Genomic DNA, 14,996 nt, shown 5'->3' on the forward strand with positions numbered 1-14,996 from the left:
CTCTCGTTAATCTAACCACACTGTCCGATTTCAAAAAGGCTTTACAACGAAAGCAAAACATTAGATTATGTCAGCAGACTACCCAGCCAGAAATAATCAGACACCCATTTTTCAAGCTAGCATATAATGTCACATAAACCCAAACCACAGCTAAATGCAGCACTAACCTTTGATGATCTTCATCAGATGACAACCCTAGGACATTATGTTATACAATACATGCATGTTTTGTTCAATCAAGTTCATATTTATATCAAAAAACAGCTTTTTACATTAGCATGTGACGTTCAGAACTAGCATACTTCCGGTGAATTTACTAAATGACTCACGATAAACGTTCACAAAAAACATAACAATTATTTTAAGAATTATAGATACAGAACTCCTCTATGCACTCGCTATGTCCGATTTTAAAATAGCTTTTCGGTGAAAGCACATTTTGCAATATTCTCAGTAGATAGCCCGGCATCACAGGGCTAGCTATTTAGACACACACCAAGTTTAGCACTCACCAAAATCAGATTTACTATAAGAAAAATGTTATTACCTTTGCTGTCTTCGTCAGAATGCACTCCCAGGACTTCTACTTCAATAACAAATGTTGGTTTGGTTCAAAATAATCCATACTTATATCCAAATATCCTCTGTTTTGTTCGTGCGTTCAAGACACTATCCGAATGGTAAAGAAGGGTGACGCGCACGACGCATTTCGTGACAGAAAATTTCTAAATATTCCATTACCGTACTTCGAAGCATGTCAACCGCTGTTTAAAATCAATTTTTATGCAATTTTTCTCATAAAAAAGCGATAATATTCTGACCGGGAAAGCGTGTTTAGGTTCAAAGACTAAAGAAAATAAAACATGGGGTCGACTCGTGCACGCGCCTCAGCCCATTGTCCTCTGATAGAGCACTTGCCAAAAGCTCTAATGTTTTTCAGCCAGTGGCTGGAATTACATCATTCAGCTTTTTCCCGCCTTCTGAGAGCCTATGGGAGCTGTAGGAAGTGTCACGTTACAGCAAAGATCCTCAGTCTTCAATAAACAGAGTCAAGAAGCTCAAGGAATGGTCAGAGAGGGAATTCCTGTACAGAATCTTCTCAGGTTTTTGCCTGCCATATGAGTTCTGTTATACTCACAGACACCATTCAAACAGTTTTAGAAACATTAGGGTGTTTTCTATCCAAAGCCAATAATTATATGCATATTCTAGTTTCTGGGCAGTAGTAATAATCAGATTAAATCGGGTACGTTTTTTATATGGCCGTGTAAATACTGCCCCCTACCCCCAACAGGTTAAGCTAGCTAGCCAGCTAGGCTAATTGAGGCTAGCCTTCATAACGTTACTGTGCTTCTCCCCGTCCTACAGATACAAATAACAACCTCACCAATAACAACTCTATTCAGATTATTGTCATTTCACTTTTAATTCTGTCATTTTAATTCCATCTTCCATTGATTAGGTATCTCCTAACTTGCTTGCCACACAAGCAGAGCAGCAATGCCATTTTCTCTCTTTCTCTGCAGGATGTGCTAGGAACGGAGCGCATGTCTTTTTTTTGCCACTTTTTCCAAATCATAAATATAGAGTGGCATCATGCAGCCCATGTGTTTTGATTTCTAACACGTTGTGAGGTTTGTAGGCCTATCACAATTAAGACATTGTGAGGTTTGTAGGCCAATCACAACTAAAGTTGCCAATTAACTTTAAATTAAGAATAGAGGACCTGAAATTCTCACTTTAATGCCTTTCACAGAATAGCCACTCCAACACACCTAACACATGGATTGCTTTGCAATTGTTTGAGAACAATATCCTTTCTATTATATTAAGCTATGCCTTGTTAAAAGTTAATTTGTCGAATTTCTTTCCTTCTTAATGCGTTTGAGGCAATCAGTTGTGTTGTGACATGGTAGGGGTGGTATACAGAAGATAGCCCTATTTGGAAAACCAGTCCATATTATGGCAAGAACAGCTCAAATAAGCAAAGAGAATTGACAGTCCATCAATACTTTAAGACATGAATGTCTGTCAATCGGGAAAATGTCAAGAACTTTTAAAGTTTTCTTCAAGTGCAGTCGCAAAAACCATGAGGTGCTATGATGAGACTGGCTCTCATGAGAACCGCCACAGGAATGGAAGACCCAGAGTTACATCTACTGCAGTGGATAAGTTCATTAAAGTTACCAGCCTTAGAAATTTCAGCCCAAATAAATGCTTCACAGAGTTCAAGTAACAGACACATCTCAACATCAACTGTTCAGAGGAGACTGTGCGAATCAGGTCTTCATGGTCGAATTGCTGCAAAGAAACCACTACTAAAGGACACCTATAAGAAGAAGAGACTTGCTTGGGCCAAGAAACACGAGCAATGGACATTAGATTGGTGGAAATTTGTCCAAATTGGAGATTTCATCTCACAAAGACTGCCGTGTCTTTGTGAGACGCGGTGTGGGTGAACGGATGATCTCCGCATGTGTATTGGAGGAGGAGGTGTTATGGTGTGGGGGTGCTTTGCTGGTGACACTGTCTGTGATTTATTTAGAATTCAAGGCACACCTAACCAGCATGGCTACCACAGCATTCTGCAGTGAAACGCCATCCCATCTGGTTGGGGCTTAATAGGACAATCATTTGTTTTTCAAACAGAACAATGACCCAAAACACACCTCCAGGCTGTGTAAGGACTATTTGACCAAGAAGGAGAGTGATGGAGTGCTGCATCAGATGACCTGGCCTACACAATCCCCCGACCTCAACCAAATTGAGATGGTTTGGGTTGAGTCGGACCGCAGAGTGAAGGAAAAGCAGCCAACAAGTGCTCAGCATATGTGGGAACTCCTTCAGACTGTTGGAAAAGCATTCCAGGTGAAACTGGTTGAGGGAATACCAAGAGTGTGTAAAGCTGTCATCAAGGCAAAGGGTGGCTATTTGAAGAATCTCAAATATAAAATATATTTTGATTTGTTTAACACTTTTATGGTTACTACATGATTCCATATCTGTTATTTCATAGTTTTGATGTCTTCACTATTATTCTACAATGTAGAAAATAGTAAAAAATAAATAAAAACCCTTGAATGAGTAGGTGTGTCCAAACTTTAGACCGGTAGTGTACTATATATGGGTTGTATGCGTGGAAGCCCGGTGATGCTAAATCTGTTTATGTTAATTAACGGTCAAGTACCGTGAGACCGGCAGTCATTTACATGACAGTTACCGGTTGAGTAAAATTTCATGACCGCCACAGCCCTATCCTAAATTGAGGACCGAAATATTCTACATGGATAGATTCTGAACTGAGGACCAGCGCTCCCGATTGGCATAGTGCCGATAAGGCACTGCATCTCAGTGCAAGAGGCGTCACTACAGTCCCTGGTTCGAATCTAGGCTGTATCACTTCCGGCCATGATTGGGAGTCCCATAGGGCGGCACACAATTGGCCTAGCATTGTCCAGGTTTGGCCAGGGTAGGCCGTCAATGTAAATAAGAATTTGTTCTTAACTGACTTGCCTGGTTAAATAAAGGTTAAATAAAATAAAAAAAATGCATAGATCTTGAACTAAAGACCGGAGCATTCTAAATGGATAGATCCTGAACTGAGGAACAGAGCATCCTAAAGGGACAGATCCTGAACTGAAGAACAGAGCATCCTAAATGGATAGATCCTCAACTGAGGAACAGAGCATCCTAAAGGGACAGATCCTGAACTGAGGAACAGAGCATCCTAAATGGATAGATCTGGAACAGAGCATCCTAAAGGGACAGATCCTGAACTGAGGAACAGAGCATCCTAAATGGATAGATCTGGAACAGAGCATCCTAAAGGGATAGATCCTGAACTGAGGAACAGAGCATCCTAAAGGGATAGATCCTGAACTGAGGAACAGAGCATCCTACAGGGATAGATCCTGGAACAGAGCATCCTAAATGGATAGATCTGGAACAGAGCATCCTAAAGGGATAGATCCTGAACTGAAGAACAGAGCATCCTAAATGGATAGATCTGGAACAGAGCATCCTAAATGGATAGATCCTGAACTGAGGAACAGAGCATCCTGAAGGGATAGATCCGGAACTGAGGAACTGAGCATCCTAAAGGGATAGATCCTGAACTGAGGAACAGAGCATCCTAAATGGATAGATCCTGAACTGAGGAACAGAGCATCCTGAATGGATAGATCCGGAACAGAGCATCCTGAATGGATAGATCCGGAACAGAGCATCCTGTAAGGGATTGATCCGGAACTGAGGAACTGAGCATCCTATAGGGATAGATCTTAAACTGAGATACATTTGTAACTCAGTGAACCTGTACTTTATCAAGAGAAAGAAGCTGTACACAATATCAACACATGACAGCTCCTGTATGTTCCTTACCAGAAATGTACATGTTTCAAAACATGTTGGAAATACAATAACACATTTTATTGTAATTACGCAGAACAATTTGTCTGGAGAGCATGTATTTGTATTCCAAACATATTGGAAGCATTATTATTAAGTCATTTCACATGCCATGGAACATGTTAGAATTTCAAACAGAATGTGTTAATTCCCAGTAGGGTTGACTACTGAAAAAAGATGATGACTTATCATGAGAGGCTGAATATCTGGCCTAATTTTGAGTACTTATTTACATGATTTAAAAAAAAAAAATCTGAGGGTGGTGTGCTATGTTTTCTTAAGTCGTGGTCTGCATAATTTTCTTTCTATGGTCATTTTTTTAATATATTTTTTCACATCAGTTGGGAAAAACACCACTCAAATATCAGAAGTGTTCATTCCCTGTTTTTGTTTGCACAACTATTGCCCTTGTTGTTATTTGAGGAATCTGAAGGTACAGTATCTACATGTTAGGGACAATGACTACTACCTATTTTGGCAGCATCCAAAGCATTCTTCAGTTTCAAATGTTTTATTGATATTCTACTGCACTAACTGCAATGTGGCCTTGACGGAATTGATCACCTCACCTATTCAGAAATCTCAAAACATTTGAACAACTTTGAACAAATAACCCAAAAGCCGAAAACTAAAGCAAACTAAAGCATAAACAGTTCAACGTTTAAATTCAGCAGCAGCCAGACTTGACACTTTGGGCCAAAGTGTGTCACTACAATGCCGTGCATGCAATTTAAGCAGCTACGGGCAGTCACTTAGAAAAGACAATTGAGCTATGCCATGGAGACTGTCTTTTTATTGGGGCTGCAAGCCTTTGCCTGTAGAGAGTAAGGCGGATATGGACTTCTTTGTTTTTCTCCTTGGTTCAATACTGTATACACAGACTGAGCAGAACACAGAACAAAACACAACCCTGTCCCCCAAACACTCTCTCTCTCCTCTCTCTCTCTCTCTCTCCTCTCTCTCTCCTCTCTCTCTCTCTCTCTCCTCTATCTCTCCTCTCTCTCTCTCTCCTCTCTCTCTCCTCTCTCTCTCTCTCTCTCTCTCCTCTCTCTCTCTCCTCTCTCTCTCTCTCTCTCGCTCTCTCGTGCTCTCGCTCTCGCTCTCTCTCCGCTCTTTCTCCCTCCACTCACCACTCTCCTGAGTCTAGAGGGTTAGATTGAAGACCTGAAAAGTAGGATGGTTTCAATAGAAGGGGAGAAAAAGCTATGGGCTTGGTTTGTGCCCCCCCCCCACCCCCCCCAGAGACCGCGTTAAATAAGGCTTCTCAGACAGAGAAAAAAAATAATTCTCTATGTGAAACAGAGGGAGAGAAAGAGAGGGGGTTGATGGGTAGAGAGGGAAAGAAAGATAATGTAAAGGGAGTCGGGAGGGAGAAGGGCAACAGAGATTTCCTGTTTGATATCGTATAGAAGCCTTTTTTTATTCTCCAGACAAATATAAGAAGGAAGGATTGTCTTAACGTTATTTTATGCAAATAAACCCAAAGGTACCCATAGGTCTATGATTTTAGGTTTTTACGTAAAGCACTTTTATTAATAGCATTGATTTATTATAAATCTCAGTAATCCCCAATGTGATATGAAAAACACTTTGTGGACTTTGGAACAACTCCCTCACACAGGATGTCAGATTTGAAATAGATTTGATGACCAAAATTAGCATTTTAACTTGAAATGCTGTGACTAATATTTGAATGAATCCCATGGAAATAAAGAGCGAAGTTTGAACACAGGCTAAATATTGAGCTGTGAAAATCAATCTTGATAAACCAACTCTAATAAATAAGAAATGACGGAAAAACCTAATTTTCTTAAAACAGATCTCCGAAAACTAGGGAACCTGGAGTGGTGCCTGAGAAATGGAAAGCGTGTTGTATGTTGATGTATTGCGTTTAACAAGAGATCCTCGACCAGGGCTGGCAATTGGTATTCATGTGTTCCAGAAATGATCTGATTGTGAAAAAGACTGAGGTGTGCATAGTAAAAGAACAGAAGAACTCGACATAATCTCAACACACAATTCCCAGCTGTTTTATTGTATGTATTTTTCTACCAAATCAAAACAATTTCAACATGATCTATTCTACATTAGTTAAATGGTATGTATTTCTTAATAAATGGTTTCGAATTTCCTTATTCCGTGGAGTTTGGACTGAGACAGATCCCTTGGTAAGGTAATGTCATGGCTTTTTGTAGGCAGTCGAGGAGTTTGAACTAGATGTCAAAATAAATCCTATTTTCACTAAAGCAATGATTTTGGCCGATATTATGACTAAATGTACTACATTTTCTGGAATACTATCCTAGATTGTTTGGAGTGTTTGTTTGTTAGAGAAGAAAGAGAAAATCAGGACAGAAGAAAAAGGATATCAAAGTGAAACAGTTCTCTAAAGACACAGGAGACAATAATACAAGAAACAACACTTCTGTAGCTTGTCAACTATGTGTCTGTCTATCCCTGTTCTCTCCTCTCTGCACAGGCCATACAAACGCTTCACACCGCGTGGCCGCTGCCACTCTAACCTGGTGGTCCCAGCGCGCACGACCCACGTGGAGTTCCAGGTCTCCGGCAGCCTCTGGAACTGCCGGTCTGCAGCCAACAAGGCTGAGTTCATCTCAGCCTATGCTACCCTCCAGTCCCTAGACTTCCTGGCGCTGACGGAAACATGGATTACCACAGATAACACTGCTACTCCTACTGCTCTCTCTTCGTCTGCCCACGTGTTCTCGCATACCCCTAGAGCATCGAGCCAGCGGGGTGGTGGCACTGGAATCCTCATCTCTCCCAAGTGGACATTCTCTCTTTCTCCCCTGACCCATCTGTCTATCTCCTCATTTGAATTGCATGCTGTCACAGTTACCAGCCCTTTCAAGCTTAACATCCTTATCATTTATCGCCCTCCAGGTTCCCTTGGAGAGTTCATTAATGAGCTTGACGCCTTGATAAGTTCCTTTCCTGAGGATGGCTCACCTCTCACAGTTCTGGGTGACTTTAACCTCCCCACGTCTACCTTTGACTCATTCCTCTCTGCCTCCTTCTTTCCACTCCTCTCCTCTTTTGACCTCACCCTCTCACCTTCCCCCCCTACTCACAAGGCAGGCAATACGCTTGACCTCATCTTTACTAGATGCTGTTCTTCCACTAATCTCATTGCAACTCCCCTCCAAATCTCCGACCACTACCTTGTATCCTTTTCCCTCTTGCTCTCATCCAACACTTCTCACTCTGCCCCTACTCGGATGGTATTGCGCCGTCCCAACCTTCGCTCTCTCTCTCCCGCTACTCTCTCCTCTTCCATCCTATCATCTCTTCCCTCTGCCCAAACCTTCTCCAACCTATCTCCTGATTCTGCCTCCTCAACCCTCCTCTCCTCCCTTTCTGCATCCTTTGATTTTCTCTGTCCCCTATCCTCCAGGCCGGCTCGGTCCTCCCCTCCTGCTCCGTGGCTCGACGACTCACTATGAGCTCACAGAACAAGGCTCCGGGCAGCCGAGCGGAAATGGAGGAAAACTCGCCTCCCTGCGGACCTGGCATCCTTTCACTCACTCCTCTCTACATTCTCCTCTTCTGTCTCTGCTGCTAAAGCCACTTTCTACCACTCTAAATTCCAAGCATCTGCCTCTAACCCTAGGAAGCTCTTTGCTACCTTCTCCTCCCTCCTGAATCCTCCTCCCCCTCCCCCCCCCCCCTCCTCCCTCTCTGCGGATGACTTCGTCAACCATTTTGAAAAGAAGGTTGACGATATCCGATCCTCGTTTGCTAAGTCAAACGACACCGCTGGTCCTGCTCACACTGCCCTACCCTGTGCTTTGACCTCTTTCTCCCCTCTCTCTCCAGATGAAATCTCGCGTCTTGTGACGGCCGGCCGCCCAACAACCTGCCCACTTGACCCTATCCCCTCCTCTCTTCTCCAGACCATTTCCGGAGACCTTCTCCCCTTCCTCACCTCGCTCATCAACTCATCCTTGACCGCTGGCTACGTCCCTTCCGTCTTCAAGAGAGCGAGAGTTGCACCCCTTCTGAAAAAACCTACACTCGATCCCTCCGATGTCAACAACTACAGACCAGTATCCCTTCTTTCTTTTCTCTCCAAAACTCTTGAACGTGCCGTCCTTGGCCAGCTCTCCTGCTATCTCTCTCAGAATGACCTTCTTGATCCTAATCAGTCAGGTTTCAAGACTGGGCATTCAACTGAGACTGCTCTTCTCTGTGTCACGGAGGCTCTGCACACTGCTAAAGCTAACTCTCTCTCCTCTGCTCTCATCCTTCTAGACCTATCTGCTGCCTTTGATACTGTGAACCATCAGATCCTCCTCTCCACCCTCTCCGAGTTGGGCATCTCCAGCGCGGCCCACGCTTGGATTGCGTCCTACCTGACAGGTCGCTCCTACCAGGTGGCGTGGCGAGAATCTGTCTCCGCACCATGCGCTCTCACCACTGGTGTCCCCCAGGGCTCTGTTCTAGGCCCTCTCCTATTCTCGCTATACACCAAGTCACTTGGCTCTGTCATATCCTCACATGGTCTCTCCTATCATTGCTATGCAGACGACACACAATTAATCTTCTCCTTTCCCCCTTCTGATAACCAGGCGGCGAATCGCATCTCTGCATGTCTGTCAGACATATCAGTGTGGATGACGGATCACCAGCTCAAGCTGAACCTCGGCAACACGGAGCTGCTCTTCCTCCCGGGGAAGGACTGCCCGTTCCATGATCTCGCCATCACGGTTGACAACTCCCTTGTGTCCTCCTCCCAGAGTGCTAAGAACCTTGGCGTGATCCTGGACAACACCCTGTCGTTCTCCACTAACATCAAGGCGGTGACCCGATCCTGTAGGTTCATGCTCTACAACATTCACAGAGTACGACCCTGCCTCACACAGGAAGCGGCGCAGGTCCTAATCCAGGCACTTGTCATCTCCCGTCTGGATTACTGCAACTCGCTGTTGGCTGGGCTCCCTGCCTGTGCCATTAAACCCCTACAACTCATCCAGAACGCCGCAGCCCGTCTGGTGTTCAACCTTCCCAAGTTCTCTCACGTCACCCCGCTCCTCCGCTCTCTCCACTGGCTTCCAGTTGAAGCTCGCATCCGCTACAAGACCATGGTGATTGCCTACGGAGCTGTGAAGGGAACGGCACCTCCATACCTTCAGGCTCTGATCAGGCCCTACACCCAAACAAGGGCACTGCGTTCATCCACCACTGGCCTGCTGGCCCCCCTACCTCTGAGGAAGCACAGTTCCCGCTCAGCCCAGTCAAAACTGTTCGCTGCCCTGGCACCCCAATGGTGGAACAAGCTCCCTCACGACGCCAGGACAGCGGAGTCAATCACCACCTTCCGGAGACACCTGAAACCCCACCTCTTTAAGGAATACCTAGGATAGGATAAAGTAATCCTACTAACCCCCCCCCCCCCCTTAAAAGATTTAGATGCACTATTGTAAAGTGGTTGTTCCACTGGATATCATAAGGTGAATGCACCATTTTGTAAGTCGCTCTGGATAAGAGCGTCTGCTAAATGACTTAAATGTAATGTAATGTAATGTTATTCAGTTCTATAATTATTTTGAAGAATCCATTTGACACTGTACCAGTCAAAAGTTTGGACACACCTACTCATTCAAGGGTTATTCTTTATTTTTTGTTTATTCTACATTGTAGAGTAATAGTGAAGACATTAAAACTATGAAATAACACATATGGAATCATGCAGTAACCCAAAAATGTTTAAACAAATATTTTAGATTTTAGATTCTTCACATAGCCACCCTTTGCCTTCATGACAGCTTTGCACACTCTTGGCATTCTCTCAACCAGCTTCATAAGGTAGTCACCTGGAATGTATTTCAATTAACATGTGTGCCTTGTTAAAAGTTCATTTGTGGAATATCTTTCCTTCTTAATGCGTTTGAGCCAGTCAGTTGTGTTGGGACAAGGTAGAGGTGGTATACAGAAGATAGCCCTATTTGGTAAATGACCAAGTCCATATTATGGCAAGAACAGCTCAAATAAGCAAAGACAAACGACAGTCCATCATTACTTTAAGACATGAAGTTCAGTCAATTGTGTAAATGTCAAGAACTTTTAACGTTTCTTCAAGTGCAGTCGCAAAAACCATCAAGTGCTATGATGAAACTGGCTCTCATGAGGACCGCCACAGGAAAGGAAGACCCAGAGTTACCTCTGCTGCAGAGGATAAGTTCATTAGAGTTAACTGCACCTCAGATTGCAGCCCAAATAAATACTTCACAGAGTTCAAGTAACAGACACATCTCAACATCAACTGTTCAGAGGAGACTGCGTGAATCAGGCCTTCATGGTCAAATTGCTGCAAAGAAACCACTACTAAAAGACACCAATAAGAAAAAGAGACTTGCTTGGGCCAAGAAACACGAGCAATGGACATTAAACTGGTGGAAATTTGTCCTTTGGTCTGATGAGTCCAAATTGGAGATTTTGGTTCCAACCGCCGTGTCTTTGTGAGACGCAGAGTAGGTGAACGGATGATCTCCGCATGTATGGTTCCCACCGTGAAGCATGAAGGAGGAAGTGTGATGGTGTGGGGGTGCTTTGCTGGTGAAACTGTCTGTGATTTATTTAGAATTCAAAGCACACTTAACCAGCATGGCTACTGCAGAATTGTGCAGTGAAACCCCATCCCATCTGGTTTGCGCTTAGTAGGACAATCATTTGTTTTTCAACAGGACAATGACCCAACACACCTCCAGGCTGTGTAAGGGCTATGTGACCAAGAAGGAGAGTGATAGAGTGCTGCATCAGATGACCTGGCCTCCACAATCACCCGACCTCAACCTAATTGAGATGGTTTGGGATGAGTTGGACCACAGAATGAAGGAAAAGCAGCCAACAAGTGCTCAGCATTCCAGGTGACGCTGGTTGAGGGAATGCCAAGACTGTGCAAAGCTGTCATCAAGGCAAAGGGTGGCTACTTTCAAGAATCTCAAATCTAAAATATATTTTGATTTGTTTAACACTTTTTTGGTTACTACGTGATTCCATATCTGTTATTTCATAGTTTTGATGTCTTCACTATTATTCTACAATGTAGAAAACAGTAAAAAAAATTAAGAAAATCCCTTGAATGAGTAGGTGTGTCAACTTTTGACTGGTACTGTATATAGAGAAACTTAATATTGACACTGATTCCATTTTGAGGTGTCATTAATCTCATGTTTCCATAATTCCTAAGTAGTTTTATATTGTATTATAACCTCTGCTCTTCCCCTGTAGCTGCACTCGGACGTGGACAAGGGTGAAGGGCAGGTGAAGTACGTACTCAATGGAGAGGGAGCTACCTCCATCTTCACCATCGACGAGAACACGGGTGACATCCACGCCACCAAGCGTCTGGACCGCGAGGAGCAGGCTTACTACACGCTCCGGGCTCAGGCCAGGCACCGCCACACTAACCTGCCCGTGGAGCCAGAGTCTGAGTTCGTCATCAAGGTCCAGGATATTAATGACAATGAGCCCAAGTTCCTGGATGGACCCTACTCAGCCAGGGTCCCCGAGATGGCCCCAGTGGGTGAGTGACATTAAGTGAAATCATCAACCCAGCGTGCAAAACATGTCAATCAAATCATATCAACCACGTTATTTCAACCACGTCATGTCAGCCACGTCATGTCAGCCACGTCATGTCAATGACGTTATATCAACCACGTCATTTCAAACACATGTCAACCTGTTTTGCCTGCTGGAAAGGCCTATAGCGTGGTGCAGAACATTGATAGGGGGTGACAAGCAATAGGCATACACGGTAGTAGTATGGACACTGTAGGAGTATGAATACTGTTGTAATATGAATACTGTAGTAGTATGGACACTGTAGTAGTATGGACACTACAGTAGTATGGACACTACAGTAGTATGGACACTGTAATAATATGAAGACACTGTAGTAGTATGGACACTGTAGTAATGTGAAGACACTGTAGTAGTATGGACACTGTAGTAATGTGAAGACACTGTAGTAGTATGGACACTAGTAATATGAAGACACTGTAGTAGTATGGACACTGTAGTAGTATGGACACTGTAGTAGTATGAAGACACTGTAATAATATGAAGACACTGTAATAATATGAAGACACTGTAGTAGTATGAAGACAATGTATTAGTATGGACACTGTAGTAATGTGAAGACACTGTAGTAGTGTGGATACTGTAGTAGTATGGACACTGTAGTAGTATGGACACAGTAGTAGTATGGACACTGTAGTAATGTGAAGACACTGTATTAGTATGGACACTGTAGTAATATGGACACTGTAGTAGTATGGACACTAGTAATGTGAAGACAATGTAGTAGTGTGGATACTGTAGTAGTATGGACACTGTAATAGGATGAAGACACTGTAGTAGGATGAAGACAATGTAGTAGTATGAAGACAATGTATTAGTATGGACACTGTAGTAGTATGGACACTGTAGAAGTATGGACACTGTATTAGTATGGACACTGTATTAGTATGGACAATGTTGTAGTATGGACACTGTAGTAATGTGAAGACACTGTAGCAGTATGGGCACTGTAGTAGTATGGACACTGTATTAGTATGGCCACTGTAGTAACATGAAGACACTGTAGTAGTATCAAGACACTGTAATAGTTTCAGGACACTGTAGTAGGATGAAGACGCTGTAGTAGTTTGGACACTATAGTAGTATGAAGACACTGTAGTAGTATGGACACTGTAGTAGTTTAGACACTATGGTAGTATGAAGACACTGTATTAGTATGTTCACTAGTAGTGTGGACACTGTAGTAGTATGGACACTGTAGTAGTATGGACGCTGTAGTACTATGGACACTGTAGTAGTATGGACAATGTAGTAGTATCGTCACTGTGGTAGTATGAAGACACTGTAGTAGTATAGACACTGTGGTAGGATGAAGTAACTGAAGTAGTATGGACACTGTAATATTATGGACTCTGTAGTATGAACACTGTAGTAGGATTAAGATGCTGTAGTAGGATGAAGACACTGTAGTAGTTTGGACACTATAGTTGTATGGACAGCGTAGTAGAATGAAGACAATATAATAGGATGAAAACACTATAGTAGTGTGGACACTGTAGTAGTATGGACACTGTAGTAGTATGGACACTGTAGTAGTATGGACACTGTGGTATTATGAAGACACTGTAGTATTATGGACACTGTAGTAGTATGGACACTGTGGTAGGATGAAGGCATTGGAGTGGTATGGACACTGTAATAGTATGGACACTGTAGTAGGATTAAGACACTGTAGTAGGATTAAGACACTGTAGTAGTATAGACACTGTTGTAGTATGAAGACGCTGTAGTAGTATGGACACTATAGTAGTGTGGACACTGTAGTAGTATGGATGCTGTAGTTGTATGGACACTTATTGTGTTTACATGCGCACTAATAATTGTGTTATTAAAGTGATTATGGCAGTATGCAGAGTATGCATTTGTAATATAAACACCTTACTCTTAATCGCCGTAAAGTCGTAAGGTCAAAATGGAAGTAAGCATACATCTGGTTTTCTGAGCAATCTTTCAAATTATTAGGACATGTAAGCAAACACCTTAAATGGCATTTCAGCAGTTTATTTGATCTGGGCATATGCTAGCACCATCTGAGCTAGCCTCCCTCTTTAGCGCGAGTGAAGTGAGTTTGGAACAACTGAATGTATGCGTCTTGGAAGTAGTTTTCACATACAAACTTTATACTGTATGTCCCAACTCATAACTAAATATGCTTCCCAAAAAATAACATGGTCGCTGTGGTAGAATGTTTATTTTGATTGGTGATTTTCTGCATTCATCAGAGTGCCATCAGGTAGCCTGATCTCAGATGTGTCCATGGAAACAGGATTATTAGGGAAATTGTTCTTGTAAAGCATTTAAACGTTTTAATCTAACTATTATATCAATCTGACTATCTGCAAAAATCACATTATTGTGTGCATGTAACCGCCCTGTCGTATGGAGACTAGTATGGAGACTAGTATGGAGACTAGTATGGAGACTAGTATTGGAGGATGTTTTGTTTGACATTCTCAGTAGTTTTGTTTTTCAATTCCTGGCTTATAATATCTGGAGCAAATGTTTTGGCCGTTAGGCCATCGTCCTATAGGCACACCGCTTCGTGATAAGATGGAAAGCCAGCGAGGAACTGGGCAAGCTGCAGTATAATTGGCTCTTTTCTCTCTTGTGATTTTCATTGACAATGGACTGCTACCCAAATGGCACCCTATGCCCTATATTGTGCACTAATTCTGACCAAGGCCCATTAAATGTAGGGCTCTATTTAGAGAATAGGGTGCCATTAGTGTATCACACCATTGTCAATGAAAACGTCATGAGAAAAGAGCCGCTTATATCGTAGCTTGGACTGGTCCTCGCTGGCTTTTCATACGTCTTATCTAAAATCGTTAACACCAGATGGGAGATTAATGGAATTTATTAAGAGACAATGATTTGTTTAATCTGGTCATTAGAGGCCAGAGCTTGTTTGTGAGAAAGCCAACCTTTGTGACCAAAGACAAAATGGCTCTCAAGATCTCTCTTAAGCCAATTGGACAAACAAA

General features: G+C 42.9%; 1 protein-coding gene across 1 annotated transcript in view; it reads left to right on the plus strand.

Moving 5' to 3' along the window:
• Positions 1 to 14,996, plus strand: part of LOC106597376 (cadherin-7) — a 134,619-nt gene that overhangs the window by 54,812 nt on the left and 64,811 nt on the right. The window contains exon 3 of the mRNA XM_014188578.3: positions 11,659 to 11,953. Coding sequence (XP_014044053.1) covers positions 11,659 to 11,953 — 295 coding nt within the window. The remainder of the gene's footprint in view (positions 1 to 11,658; positions 11,954 to 14,996) is intronic.

Source organism: Salmo salar, chromosome 03, assembly GCF_965601325.2.
Source record: "Salmo salar chromosome 03, fSalSal1, whole genome shotgun sequence".
Lineage (NCBI taxonomy): Eukaryota > Metazoa > Chordata > Actinopteri > Salmoniformes > Salmonidae > Salmo > Salmo salar.